This window comes from Echeneis naucrates, chromosome 21 (assembly GCF_900963305.1).
Source record: "Echeneis naucrates chromosome 21, fEcheNa1.1, whole genome shotgun sequence".
Lineage (NCBI taxonomy): Eukaryota > Metazoa > Chordata > Actinopteri > Carangiformes > Echeneidae > Echeneis > Echeneis naucrates.
This window is the reverse complement of record NC_042531.1, coordinates 14759779-14775180: the sequence shown is the minus strand read 5'-3', so window position 1 is coordinate 14775180 and position 15402 is coordinate 14759779. Positions and strand designations below refer to the sequence as shown.

Here is a 15402-nt window from a genome sequence, read left to right as displayed (position 1 = left end):
CTTTACAAATTGACACAATTTTTACTTTTTTTTTTTTTCCTTCTTATTTTTAAACCTCGGGATATATAGTTGCACATCTTATGTCAGCTTTTGTTTTGTTTTCTAAGGCTATTTTTATGTTCTCTTCAAATCAAAAACTTGAGAATATTAAAGGATTTAATCACAAAGCAACTTTTACTCTCTCGACTCATTTGGATTTGTGTGAGTTTCTCTGTCTGCGCTTACATTTGGATGAAATAAGTTCAGCTCAGTGGCTGAGTGACCACGAAACATGTCCTCCTCCCTTCATGTGTTTCCCTCCTCCATTGACAGGCATTTTCACAGAGGCCCGCTGGCATCCATCTTCCTCCTCTCATCATGACTCAGCTTTCCATTAAGCTACAACATAGTCACACAAGATTGTGTAAACTGAAAATATGTGCATAAGGTAAATTATAAATGGCTCATTTGTTTTTAGAAATTGCACTTTGATTTTATTTTGCAGTAGACCTTTTAAATGATATGAAGCAATGTCTGATGCCCACAGGACGTTTTGCATTGGTAAGGAAGGGTCTGCAGACTTTTTGGAATGATCTGGTATTCTGTACTGGTAAAATGTAATCTGTTCTTCATCTAAGACACACTTGCAGATAAATGCTGCACTGTGATACTACACAAACCACGCAGCCGTTAAACGTTCATAGTGCTGCCGGAAAAGTAACAGGCCCTGGGACTGAGTAACTTCCTCCATATGAATGTGTTCTGCTGTAGATTTATTTCCATGTTAGGGCCGCTGTCCTGCTGCATCAGCCAGACTGTACTCTGTCAGGTGGACAGGGATGTCATTCCTTATGATGGCGTTGAGCTGCACAGTCCTGACACTCCCTCCACTGTACTTCACCGCTGTTGATTTATACTTCCCCCTTGAACTTATGTGTTTGGTGTTGAGCCCAAACAATACAACTTGAGTCTCACCAGTCTACGAAACGCTGCCGCCTCTGTATCCATGGATACCATGCTGCTTCATTTGTCTATAATAGTCATGAACAAAGATGGACACCAGATCCAGTGGCTACTCTAAGCCTCTGAGGAGACTGAGTCATCTCGGCTTGGCACCTTCCTCAATGAGAAGAGTCACAGCTTGAAATCATCTCCATTTATGGACAGTTTGTCAGACTGGACTGATGAGCTAATAGACTCCTGTTAGCTTCTGGTAATGTTAATATCTGACACTGAGTGTTAGAATTGTATTTCACTATGGACAAGATTATTCATTCATTAATCTTTTACCACCTGTTTCTGAGTGGGGTGCATCCTGGAGCCAATCCCAGTTCACACTGGGCAAGGGCGGAGTACACCATGGACAGGCTGCCAGTCCACCACAGGGCCAACACACACAAATTAAGGTCATTCCAAAGGGTTAACTAAACTCTTTTTTTTCCACTGTATAGTTGCACAAATGTGATGGGTCACTGAGAGACTGTATAAATGTATACATACTGTAAATGATGACTATGACGTTCTGTTTTAGAAATTGCCAAGATATCCTGTTCTTTTCTTTTGAATGGCAGAACGGCACATTCAGGCTGCAACCAAATGTACCAATGATTGAAAATCTACAGCAGAGCAAGGGTTAAACTGAGCTGGCCTCCTGGGTTCATTTTACAGAATTATCTGCAAAGGTTATTATACTCATTACTGTCTCACTGTCTATCAGGTTTGGAGCTGTAAATACCTTGAGCGATGCCTCTCTTCTAATTGAAGCCAGAGACAGAAGGCTGTTGTCACGGATGATGCTTGCCAAGCATTTTTTTCAGACTTTATAATTTATAATTATAATCAGTTTCCTACCGTAGTCGTGATTTTTTGCATGGCGTGCATAATTGCACAGTCACTGAATCAAGTTAATTCTGACTCAGGGACCCTTTTAAAGACTGGCAATGCATCTGCTGTGGCATTAACACCGAATTTGAATCTGAATAAAAATGCTTTTTTGGGAAGCTGAAAGGGTGTGACTCGTTCTTTTGTTCACATTAACAATATATTCAATATCTTGATTTATTAACAGAGACAACAGGAAGCGTTGTCCACATTTTTCAGGGATCATTAAAGGAGTGTGCAAACAGGTTCCAGGCAGGTATAATGGTACATTTTGTTCATAGACACTGAGACCATTGACATGTTGTCTACTGCTCACACAGCAAGACCAACAAGGGGAACTAAAGAAAAGGTTTTTATATAAGACTAGAACTGACTGAGCAAGCAAATATCTCAACCAACCAATGAATGGACATTTTTTCCCCCCTAAATTATACAAATTACAAGAAATACACGATCATTATGGTAAAAGACTTATCTCTGCACTCTAAGGACCTGCTGGCTGCGATGGTTTGAAAAGTGAAGCTTGAAAAAATTTTGCTTCTAAATTGACCTTGTGTTGGCTTTTGGTTATTCTAAACTCTCAAGAATATAAACCCTCTGGAGTTCAATAAAAAAAAAATTTTTTTATATCCACAGAAGCTTTATTTTTGACTCTTAATGCTTAGTTTCTATTTAAAAAGAGTGAATTATGGCTGGACTGATGATTCGTTTTGTCTCCTGTCGTCAGGAGATTCAGAGCACCATCCTACACGACTGTCTGGAGTGGAGCTGAGGAAAGACCACACAGACACCCACAGTGGAGAGGATGCATTGGCTGACAGTGTTTGGTCGGTGCACCTGAGAGAGAACGGCAGCCTGCGGAGTGAGCTCTTCTTTCTGTTCACTGCATACCAGCTCCTACAGAAGCAGGAAGTGAACAGCAGAGGGACCGCCTGAGCTGTTGGTGGCAAAGCCCTTTTTACCGTCATGTTAGTTCTTTTTTTCTCATTCATTTGGTAGAAAAGTGAAAGATTACCATTCAAAGAGCCTTTTAAACTCCGTTCTTTACAGTTTAAACTTTTTATTTTGGGCTAGGTCATTATTCTTCATTCAACATAGGGTGGTATTCAGATTTTTATAAAAAAAAAAAAAAATCTAACATATAAACTGACTACGATGCTGTTCAAATACAATATTCAATCCCTTATATATTTCAAATTACATGTATAGTGTAAGGTATTGGTTGAAATATTCTCATCGGCAAGTGTCATTGGTTTACTATACCACATGTTCCCATCTATGGCACTAGGTCACTTGTTTCCCAACATGAACCAAATATAGAATCTTTTGCCGTATTTTGCTCAGTTTAAATCCATATATTAGAGGATTCATCAGAGGAGGAATGAGCAGAAATTCGATCGAGATGAAGTTTTGAAGGTTTTGAGGTAAATCTCTGGAGCCAAATCGCATGTACATCAAATCAAAAAGTATGGTAACAAGGAATGTAATTAAAGAAATTAAATGAGGCACACAGGTCTGCATAAACTTCACCCTGACATTCTCCGACCTGACAGCAGTTTTAACAATGTGCATGTAAGTCCAAATTATGAAAAAGCCATGAGAAACATAGATAACAATTGAAATATAGGCAGCTATGTTGTTTGAAAAGGTGTCAGCTTCAGAGCAAGCAAGTTTAACAATTACCCAGTTCACACAAAATATTTTCTGCATGTTTGAACTACATAACTTGAGTCTGGATGTTAGAAAAACATTGATGGAGAGGATACAGAGAGGAGTTAACCAGGAGAAACATACCAGCTGAGACAGCCTCCTCTTAGACATCTGAGAGTGGTAGTGCAGCGGGCGACATATAGCCAGATACCTGTCATAGGCCATAACTGCCAGAATGGACAGATCACAGGAAGCAAAGGAGTACATGATGAAAGCCTGGAAGAGGCATCCTTCATAGACGATTTCTGGAGAAGGTGACAGCAGATCTAGCAGGAATTTGGGGTAGAAACCTGTGGTTCCATAAAGTCCATTAACACAAAAACTACACAATAAGATGTACATAGGTTCATGAAGGTTTTCATCTAACGCAATAATAATGATGAGAGAGACATTGAAGAACAAAATAGCACAGTAATATAATAACGTCAAAGAGAAGAGTGCTACTCTGTAATTAAGCGTCTCATTTAACCCGGACAGGGTGAAGATTCTTACAAAAGAAACATTTTCCATGATTAACGAACAGATCAGACACCTCACTTCAAATCCTACTTCCCCTGTGTCAGTGCCTCAGTGACAGGACAGATGGCTTAAAGAGCTGGAGTTCCATCCCTACAGGGTCTGCCCTCTCTCTATACCATCTAACAACAACAGGGAGACACATGGGAATAAGAGTGTTTGTTCATCCAGTGAAGGTGAAATGAACTTTTTCTTGTTTATGTAGATAGACACACATAGACTTTGTTTGTGTAACTGTAATAATTGTCATTACATTTGGCAACAACCGTTGTAGTCTTCTTCAGACACTTGATAGCATCTGACCAAGTGACCCATCATTGTTACACACTGCCAGTCTCCTGTCTGAGGTTAAACATATAAGGAGTAAATAATATGTCTCTTGAAGCTGCATTCTACCAAACTTCTCACTTCATCTGTTTCCTCAGTTCATGTTTTCCTTTTTAGTTGACAGTCTGGATTAACAAATCAGACAGGTCCTGCACTGTCAGATCTGAACCCTTACGGCTCACTGCCTTTCTGCATCATGTCCCATGACCCTGTTGTTGTCAGGCCCATTGATACACAAATTGCACATGCAGAAAGATGAGTACATTTTTTCCACAGTTATTGTCATAATAGCTAAATTTACCAGCCAAATAGTTGACACAATGACAAAGATATTGAAATCGAATTATATTAGAATATATTATGTATCATATTTACCAGACTTTGGTAAATATAGTATACAACTCTGAATGTTGTTTTTTGCATAAATCTCACATTGTCTTATCCTGAAAGGAAACTGGTTAAACGTCTGAGGCATTGCTTTGAAAACCCTCATGGTTTTTCTTTGTGCTGATATCTCATGGCTTTGGTCAAAAATCTGACTTTTTACTACAAATACACTTTTGAATTCGGATTCTTATTTGCCTCAGTTTGAATCCATACATGAGGGGGTTAACGATAGGAGGAATCAAGACAAACACTATTGCCATGAAATTCTGGACATTTTGTGATAATTGTTTTGAGCCAAATCGCATGTACAACAAATCAAAAAGCAAACATGCAACAACAACAATTAAAGACACGAGATGTGGTAAACATGTCTGCATAAACTTACTCCTACTCTCTTCGGATCTAAGGCACGTTTTGATGAGGCAAACATAAGACCAAATAACAAACATGAAATGGCAAAAGTAAAAAGTATAATTAAAAGCTGGAATAATCATTTTTGCAATAGAAGCAGAACAAGCAAGATTAGAGACTAACAAATTAACACAGTAGATCTTTGGTATGTGTAAGCCACATAACCTTGGATGTAGGTGCCAGCAATGTCACGGGCTTGTGGTGTTTATTGAGGATGCATGGGTTTCTGAATGACTTGTCACATACGGGGATTTGTCACATGGTGTAGGTGTTACGTCAGCAATACTATTATCAGCTGGTCTTCTCCTGGCGGGTTTTTTGGAATGAGAGGGTGAGGGGGGGAAGTTCTACTTTTGCTGACCGATGTCACAGCGCCATCACATCACTTTTCTTTGCTTCATATCGCCTTTTACTTGCTTTGACATTTTGGTGCTCATACAAGATGCTTTGGAAGTGATCGTCCCAATGTTTGTGTTTGAGCAGCAATAAATGTGCAAAAGGTAATATGTCTCGGAGCCGTGATTCCTCACCACCATCGTGTCTGGCAGGTAATCGCCTTTCCCTTTCTTAGCCTCTCTGCGACTATATTTTTTTGGACCCTTCGGATAGTCGCTCAATATTGTCAGCAAAAACGTTCGAGACAAAGCGCTTTGAGCTGGAGCTCACCTGAGGACGCCTCACAGTGCAGCAGCCGGGCAACAACGCGGATCACCAGCGGTATGTAAAACTGACTTAGTTCGGCTGTTATGTTGGCTTTTGGAAACAGTTTGAGCTGGTTGATACCGAATGGAAGTTGGCGTGTTGTCCCGGAGTCTTGCTTGTTGCTGTTGAGTGAAGTTTTGACGCTTTGTTGGAAGCTTGGATTGCTGCCTCACTGTGTGATTTATTGCGGCGCTGGATTTCATGAACTGATGTTGCGCAACTATTGTGGTTTTTGATATTGCTGGCTTTGGTTTGGATTCTCATTGTGATTTTTGTGTGCATGCAAAATGAGCGCTACACATACTGGAACAAGCGTCGGTAAATCTGAGGAGAAACGAAAAAGAATTCTCACGGAAAAGGCCATGGTGAATAAAATTGAATCAATTCAAAAGGAGCGCAAAAAGAAAGTGGATGAAATAAAACGCTTGATTTCATCTCTCAAGGAGCTCATGAGGGATAAGAAAAATGTGTTTCCGGTCAAATCACAACTGAATGATTTAATGCAACAATCTGAGTGCGCTACTGCTTTACATGAATCTCTGATGCCATTTATTCCCACTGAGGAACAAGAAAGACAAAATCAATGGTTTTCAAAGGTCAATAAGCACAAAGATGGATGCATTAAGGAGGTGGAAGCATGGTTTAAAATAACCCAAGTACCTCTATTGGAAACTCACCTGTCCAATCAGGAATTGTCTGTGGAAGATGAAGCACAGCAGGATGTGGAAGAAGGAAAATGGTTGTTATGCCCTCAAAATGATGATCAGGATGAAATAGCACCATTTGACAGTATTTCAAATCATGACAGCGTTAAACACAGCACAAGGTCTAATGTGTCATCCACTTCATCCGCACGTCTCAGAGCTGAGGCCGATGTTGCTGCTTTGCTGGCTCGCCAAAGCTTGCTCAAGGAAAAACACGCTCTTGAAGAGCAGGAAGAGCAAATAAGGAAAAGAAAGGAACAACTCCAACTCGAAGCAGAGATAGCTGCATCTGTGGCAAAAGTAAATGTGTTGAGAAAGTCTGGATCAAGCGTGAGGAGTGCTGCTTCTAGCAAACTGGACGGCATGGAGTCTTATTTTGAAAAGGGAATTAATATTCATGCAGAGCCCTTTTTACCATGTAAAGATGGAAAGGATGGAGGAGGACAACCTGAAGCAGAAACTTTGAATCCAAACTTTGGTGGTGTAAAGTCAAAGCAACAGGTTGCAGTTAAAACTCTCCAGCAGGGGTCTTCGGTGCCAACAAAATTTCAGAGCACAACTCCAAATGATGCAGTACCACCAATGTCTCATCTCAAGGCTGAAAATGTACCCTTTTTTCAGAACATCAGCAGCGACAACTACATCATGTCTGTGATGGAGAAACAAAATGAAATAACATCAATGCTGGTGCAGCAGCAATGTCTAGCATCACTGCCAAAAAGGGATATTCAGATATTTGATGGAAACCCTCTGCAATATCACACCTTCATACAGTCATTTGAACAAACAATTGAACAAAAGGCCAACAATGAGAGAGACTGTTTTTATTACCTGGAGCAATACACCAGAGGACAGCCTCAACAACTGGTCAGAAGCTGTCAACACATGACTGATGGAAATGGATATGCCACAGCGAAAACTTTGCTCCATGAACATTTTGGAAATGATCATGTAATTGCATCTGCTTACATGGATAAAATCTTTGCATGGCCATCGATTAAATCAGAAGATGCAAAAGCTTTGCAAGCGTACAGTCTGTTTTTACGTGGGTGTTGTAATGCCATGAAGGATGTATACAATCTGTGTGATTTAAATACATCAGCAAATATGCTTAACATCATCAAAAGGCTACCGTACAAGCTGAGGGACAAGTGGCGTACAGCAGCATGTGACATCCAAGAAAAGTGCGGACGCAGAGCTATGTTTGCTGATATTGTCCACTTCATTGAACGACAGGTAAAAATCACAATGGATCCTGTATTTGGAGACATACAGGATGCTCCAATCGTCACAATAAAGGAAAGTGGCCGAACAAAATCCATACCTCGTTCAAAGCCTAGAGGGAGCAGTTTCGCCACAAATGTTGTAACATTCAAAAAAGGGACTCAATCAGATAACAAAAGGGATGGACCTGAGAAATCTTGTCTTTACTGTAAAAGCTATGGACACAGGATGGAGTCGTGTACTCTATTGGAGAGGAAAGCCCACAGTGAAAAGATGAATTTCCTGAAAACTAATGGAGTTTGCTTTGGCTGCTTGTGCACTGGGCACATGAGCAAAGAGTGCAGGAAGCGTCTTTCTTGTAAAATATGTGGTGCACGACACCCCAGCATGTTGCATATACATCAGAGGGAAAATGAAGTGGAAATGGAAAAGGATGGGAACATTTCAGAAAATCCATCAAGCAGCGGTATGGTAGAAGTGCAAACCAGTGGTCTCACTGGGGCCGGTGATCAAGATTGTAAGCTCGCTATTGTACCTGTCAGAGTTAAATCAGCTAAAGGACAATGGACAGTAGAAACATACGCCTTCTTGGATCCAGGGAGTACAGCATCTTTCTGCACAGTGGGTCTGATGGACAGGCTGGGTCTCCCTGGGAGGAAAACAAAAATTCTTCTGCGCACCATGGGACAAGAAAAGGTGGTTGACAGTGGTGTTACTTCTCATTTGGAAGTTGCTGGATTGGACAGTGACGTGTATTATGAAATACCAAAGCTCTTTGTACAACCAAAGATGCCTGTCGATAGAAGTAACATCCCACGCCAGCAAGACTTGGACAAATGGCCTCACTTGAAACATGTTTGCTTGCCAGAAATTGATGCAGATGTGGAGATTCTGATTGGCACAAACGTTCCTAATGCTTTGGAGCCCCTGGAGGTCATTAGGAGCATGGATGGAGGGCCGTATGCTGTAAAGGCAGTGCTGGGTTGGACAGTAAATGGACCACTTGGTGGAGATGATAATAGTCCTGGATGTCAGTCAACAGTTTCCATTAACAGAATATCAGCTGTCACACTTGATGAACTCTGGAGTAAGCAGTTTAAAGTGGATTTCCCGGAGAACAACCAAGAGGAATTGGTGGGGATGTCAAAGGATGACTGCAAGTTTCTTGAGATGGCTGATAGATCTGCAAAACTGGTTGATGGACATTACAGCATCGCTCTTCCTCTGAAAGACAGAAACTTAAGCATGCCTAATAACCGCATAATTGCAGAGCAACGTATTCTCAACTTGAAGAGAAGGTTTGCCAGGGAGCCATCATTCCACAAAGACTATGTTGAATTCATGGATAACCTCATAGAGAGTGGATTTGCAGAGAGAGTGCCAGACATAGATTTGGAGCGCAGTGATGGCAAGGTTTGGTATATTCCGCATCATGGGGTATACCATCCTCAAAAAAGGAAGATGCGTGTAGTTTTTGATTGTGGAGCATCATTCAAAGAAACCTCACTCAATGCACATCTCCTGCAAGGACCGGACCTCACAAGCATGCTAATTGGGGTTTTAACTAGGTTCAGGAAGGAACCTATTGTTCTGATGTCTGATATTGAAGCGATGTTTCATCAGGTTCGAGTGCCAGAGGAAGATGCAGACCTGTTAAGATTTCTTTGGTGGCCCAATGGAGATCTTAGCCAGCCGATGATGGAGTACAGGATGGTTGTCCATCTGTTTGGGGCTACATCTTCCCCAAGCATTGCTAATTTTGCACTCCGTAGGTGCGCCGAGGATAACAAGGAATTCTTCAGTCAGCATGTATTTGAAACCATCATGCACAGTTTTTATGTTGATGACCTTCTTGTCTCGGTGACCACAGAACAGGAAGCCATTTGCTTGTATGAGGACCTGAGGAAAATATGTGCTAAGGGAGGCTTTAACTTGACCAAGTGGATAAGTAATAGCCGCAGTGTTCTGGCAGCAATACCAGAGGAGGAAAGAGCAAAGGAGGTCAAGGATCTGGATTTGGATCAGGATATCCTTCCAGTGGAGAGGGCTCTGGGAGTGCAATGGTGTGCACAATCTGATACCTTTGGATTCAGTATAACCATTCCAGAGAAGCCGCTGACCCGCAGAGGAATCCTCTCTACTGTTGGTTCGTTTTATGATCCTCTTGGAATCTTGTCTCCTGTGATTTTCACTGCTAAAAGGATACTGCAGGACCTCTGCCGCAAAGGGCTGGGCTGGGATGACGCTATACCTGCATCTGCAGCTCAGGAATGGAGAGATTGGGTTAAAGAGCTACAAACACTGGATGGCTTCAGGACTAGCAGATGCTTAAAACCTCCCAACTTTGGAGAAATAACCTCCGCCCAGTTACATCACTTTGCGGATGCAAGCGAAGAGGGATACGGGACTGTCACCTACCTGCTGTTGCACAATCACCAAGGTCTTGTACATAGAGCCTTTATAATGGGAAAATCCAGGGTGGCACCTTTAAAGACTGTGACAATCCCACGTATGGAGCTAACAGCAGCTGTTGTGGCGGCTCGAATGGACAAGCTGTGGAGAAAGGAGCTGAGGATGGAACTACAAGACTCTGTTTTCTGGTCGGATAGTACCTCAGTTCTGAAATACATCAAAAACGAAACTTCAAGATTTCGAGTCTTTGTAGCTAACAGAGTCTCAGAAATTCTTAGGATGTCTAATCCATCGCAATGGAGGTATGTGTCTACTACCTGCAATCCTGCGGACCTCGCCTCCAGAGGTGTGAGAGTGGAATCCTTTTTAAAGGATGAAATGTGGATGTGTGGTCCTTCATTCCTTCTGCAACCTGAGGAAGCTTGGCCTTTGTATCCAGATGGCTTGGGAAAGTTTACAGCTGGAGACCCAGAAGTCAAAGTCTCTGCTATTATTTCTGTGGAGCAAGAGAAAGATAACGCTGTGACATGCTTGATAGATCGCAGCTCATCATGGACTCGTCTCCTGAGAGTCATGGCTTGGATACTGAGGCTTAAGGCTTTGCTTTTGAACATCAGGAAGAGGAAGGAAGCTACTGCTCAGTCTGCATCAAGAGAAGGGCAACACAAGGACATCAAGATGTGTCATGGTTACCTCTCATTGGAAGAGATCAAAAACAGTGAACTGGAAATAATCAAGTTCTGTCAAAGGCAGAAGTACCCAGAAGAGTTTTCCTGCTTACAAAAGGGAGAGAGCGTGAAAACAAACAGCCACATATACAAGCTCGACCCGATACTGGATGATGGTGTTTTGAGAGTTGGAGGTCGTCTGAGTAAGGCAGCTATGCCTGAAGAGTCTAAACATCCAGCTATAATAGCCAAAGATCTTCACATCTCTGACCTCATTATACGCCACATTCATAAAGCAGTTGGACATGGTGGCAGGAACCATGTGCTGTCAAAGCTACGTCAACGCTATTGGATTCCTTCTGCCAGTGTAGCCATAAGAAAAATCTTGTCCAGATGTGTGGTTTGTCGCAGGCTTCATGGTAACATCGGTCACCAGCAGATGGCAGACTTGCCTGCTGACAGAGTTTCACCTGATGCACCACCTTTCAGTTATGTCGGTGTGGATTATTTTGGACCTTTTGACATCAAGCGGGGAAGGAGTCTTGTCAAAAGATATGGAGTCATCTTCACCTGTTTGGTGATAAGAGCAGTGCACATTGAAGTGGCTTCATCTTTGGACACAAGTTCCTTTATTAATGCTTTACGACGCTTCATGGCAAGGAGAGGACAAGTTAAGGAGCTCCGCTCGGACAATGGCACTAATTTTGTTGGTGCTGAGCGGGAGTTGAAACGAGCTATAGAAGGATGGAACCTGGAACAGATCAATGATACACTCTCACAGAAAGGAATTAAATGGACCTTTAATCCTCCTACCGGATCACATCATGGCGGCGCATGGGAGAGGTTAATTCGTTCCATCAGAGGAGTTCTTAACTCCACTTTGAGAGCACAGAGTTTGGACGAGGAGGGACTCCATACTGTCCTGTGTGAGGTTGAATCCATCCTCAATAGCAGACCTCTTACCAAGGAATCCACAGACCTAAACGACTTGGAAGCACTTACACCTAATCATTTGCTGCTTCTCAAAAAACAACCGTGTCTACCTTCTGGACTGTTTCACAAGGAGGACAGTTATACACGTCGCAGATGGAGACAAGTCCAATACATTTCTGATTTGTTTTGGAAAAGGTGGATAAAGGAGTATTTGCCACAGTTACAGGAACGGCAGAAGTGGACAAAGGTCAAGAGGAACTTCATTCCTGGGGACATCGTACTAATAGTGGACGATTCTGCACCTAGGAATTCCTGGGTCATTGGAAGGATCACTGAGACACTTCCAGACAGAAGAGGACTAGTGCGGCAGGTTCAAATTAAGACCCAGACTAGTACTCTCTGCAGACCTGTGACCAAGATCTGTCTGCTTCAGGAGTCTGCTCAGGCCTAAGGACTGTTTGACTTGTTGACCCAGACCTGACATGAGTGATTCACTCTGGACAATTATTACTGACTTCTGTCATGGACGTGACTTGACTTCCTTCAAGAGAACTGAAATCAAGAGCTACGATGAACTTTATAATGGACTAGGACAAGGTGAAATTGTATGATTTTTTGTGTGTGTGTTTGTAATTATTACTGTGTTAATTGTAATAATTATGGGGCCGGAATGTAGGTGCCAGCAATGTCACGGGCTTGTGGTGTTTATTGAGGATGCATGGGTTTCTGAATGACTTGTCACATACGGGGATTTGTCACATGGTGTAGGTGTTACGTCAGCAATACTATTATCAGCTGGTCTTCTCCTGGCGGGTTTTTTGGAATGAGAGGGTGAGGGGGGGAAGTTCTACTTTTGCTGACCGATGTCACAGCGCCATCACATCACTTTTCTTTGCTTCATATCGCCTTTTACTTGCTTTGACATTTTGGTGCTCATACAAGATGCTTTGGAAGTGATCGTCCCAATGTTTGTGTTTGAGCAGCAATAAATGTGCAAAAGGTAATATGTCTCGGAGCCGTGATTCCTCACCACCATCGTGTCTGGCAGGTAATCGCCTTTCCCTTTCTTAGCCTCTCTGCGACTATATTTTTTTGGACCCTTCGGATAGTCGCTCAATATTGGATTTGCTGTTGTTATTGTGCTCATGAACAGCATGTAAAAGGGAACAAACCACCCAAAAAACACAAAAATACAAACTCTTTGCGTAGTCATCAGAGCATGGTATATCAGGGGTCGACATATAGCCACATACCTGTCATAGGCCATCAGAACTAGAAAAGAGAAATCAGCACAAGCTGAGGAGTGCAACACAAAACCCTGCAGAAGACACCCAGCATAGGAGATGACATAAGACCCAGACAGAAGATCACCGATGAATTTAGGATAAAAACCTGATGTCCCATAGAGTCCATTGATGCACAGATTACAGAGCAAGATGTACATGGGCTCATGAAGGTTTCTATTTATTATGATCGTCATAATAATGGTCACATTTACCAGCCAAATAACAAAGTAACACAATAAAGTGAGAGCAAGAACAGTGAGTCTTAAGTTTGCTGTGCCATTGAACCCCGACAGAGTAAACATTGTAATTACTGACACATTCCCCATAATGAAATGTTTTTCATTACATTGCTGTGCTATTTGATCATTTGGAACTTCAGCATTATGATTATGGATAAAATCTCTGATGGTGGCCTCTGGCAGTTTGAACAAATGTAACGCTCCTAATAAAAGCCTCCTTCACCCCTCCTACTGAAGACCAGGGTGATGAGGAAAAAAGGAAAGAAAGATCTCTGCTAATTAACCTCCAAAGACCCGAGCTTTTGGATCTGGATTGTACACTGATGACTGAAATGTGCTTTTGTGACCCCATGATGGCAGACAAAGTGTCCATGAATGAAGCTAACATAAATATGCAATATAATATATATTATTTTAATGCGTGATAAATAATATAAAGATGTATTTGGACCATCTTTATGATAATAACCCTTTTCCCTCATATTCCCTATTTTCCCTCCCACCTGCTGCTCGAGGAAATACTAGGCCATCCTATTGTGTGTCTACGTGATGTATTCATACTCCGCCATGGCAAAAATACCCAGTGGAACTGTAAAAATGGGACTTCAAACTGCCATATTTGGGTTTCATCTTACATTGAAATGTAAAACAATGACCAGGGCCGTATTTCTGGCAATCTGGCGTATCGCAATGACAAAGTGGGATGAGGAATTCTTCTCACAGGAAGAAATGTGGGGGAAAAAAATCTGACCTTTATCTCATTTCTTCTCTCCTGCTGTCTATGTGCACATATTAAGTATATTAATGCAATCAAGTTTTCAATACAGCTTCACCTTTAACTTCTCATGTTGTTGTCAGTCATCTGAAAAAGGCTTAAAGATGTCAGTCAGCTGGCTTTTTCTACACTGCTGCCGGACGCTGCAAAAACTTGGAGCATTAATCCATAAAGTGGAAACTCAGAGGGGGATGGCAGGACATCTTCCCTCTGCTGTCTTTCCGTGGAGTCAGAAAAGTCTGAGAATGAACTGTCACGAAGGCACGTGCTTTGCTTCTTGGTCGTATTACGGACTCACAAATGCACATGCTGTATTTCGTACTTCACAATTGTCATTTTGAGGCACACTTATAATACAAATTGACGGAGCATACGAATTGCTGAATGTCCGTTGCGAAATCTGGGCGTTGAATTTTGAGACTGATCTGACGTCGCAGGTCAACCAACGTCACCATTAGCTGATAAAGCTGTCAATCAAATGTATGTTTCCGACTGACATATTCATCAGCCAATCAGGTGTGTCTGCTTTCAGCCAATTGCATAGAGAGACTTAATCAACCTCACCCTGTCAGTGACATTTATGACTATACATGGAAATCATGCAATGTCATTGAATTAGTTGAAGCGCCATTCTTAGCGTAAACATTAAATCAAATCTGATTTATTTGTATAGCGCCAAATCATAACAAAGTTACATCAAGGCACAAACAAACTAAACTAAGTGACCGGATGTTACATGCCGCCTTTGCAAACATGTTGTTTACTGTTGCCATAACGACGACGGTCGCCAACGGTTTACGTGTGGAGAAATGTAAGGCGCTATATGATTGGCTGAAAGCAAGCAAACCTGATTGGCTGATCAGTCTCAAAATTCAACGTACACATTTCGTAAATGCAAATTCCGCAATTCGTATGCTTCGTGAATTTATACAAGTTTGCCTCAAAATTACATTTGTGAGTCCGACATACGACTACGGAACAGCGGAATTCGACCAAGAAGCAAAGCACGTGCCTTCGTGAGAGTTCATTCTCTGTCAGACTTTTCTGACTCCATGTCTTTAACACATCATGGAATGTCTGGCTCCGTTTGGTTATCCCTCTGCTTCCTTTAGCAGGGCTCTCAAGTCTCACCTATTTGGCGTGAGACACACGCATTTCCACAAGTGATTTCTCACGCAGAGAAATGACCACGGTGAAGTTCGATCACTAATTTTGTGTAACAGTGGAACAGGTGGAGTTCGGAAGCGA

General features: G+C 42.0%; 1 protein-coding gene and 1 pseudogene across 1 annotated transcript; both read right to left on the bottom strand.

Annotated features, from left to right (window-relative positions):
• Positions 1 to 3144: 3144 nt before the first annotated feature.
• Positions 3145 to 4080, bottom strand: LOC115062206 (olfactory receptor 52D1-like). Its single transcript, XM_029530837.1, has one exon. The coding sequence runs from the start codon at positions 4078 to 4080 to the stop codon at positions 3145 to 3147; it is 936 nt and encodes a 311-aa protein (XP_029386697.1).
• An 860-nt stretch (positions 4081 to 4940) lies between these two features.
• On the bottom strand, positions 4941 to 13442 carry LOC115062203 (olfactory receptor 11A1-like; annotated as a pseudogene).
• Between the last annotated feature and the right edge of the window lie 1960 nt (positions 13443 to 15402).

Bases quoted from the DNA above. Each gene is read 5' to 3' on its own strand.
- LOC115062206 (XM_029530837.1), bottom strand. From the start codon at position 4,080: ATGGAAAATGTTTCTTTTGTAAGAATCTTCACCCTGTCCGGGTTAAAT.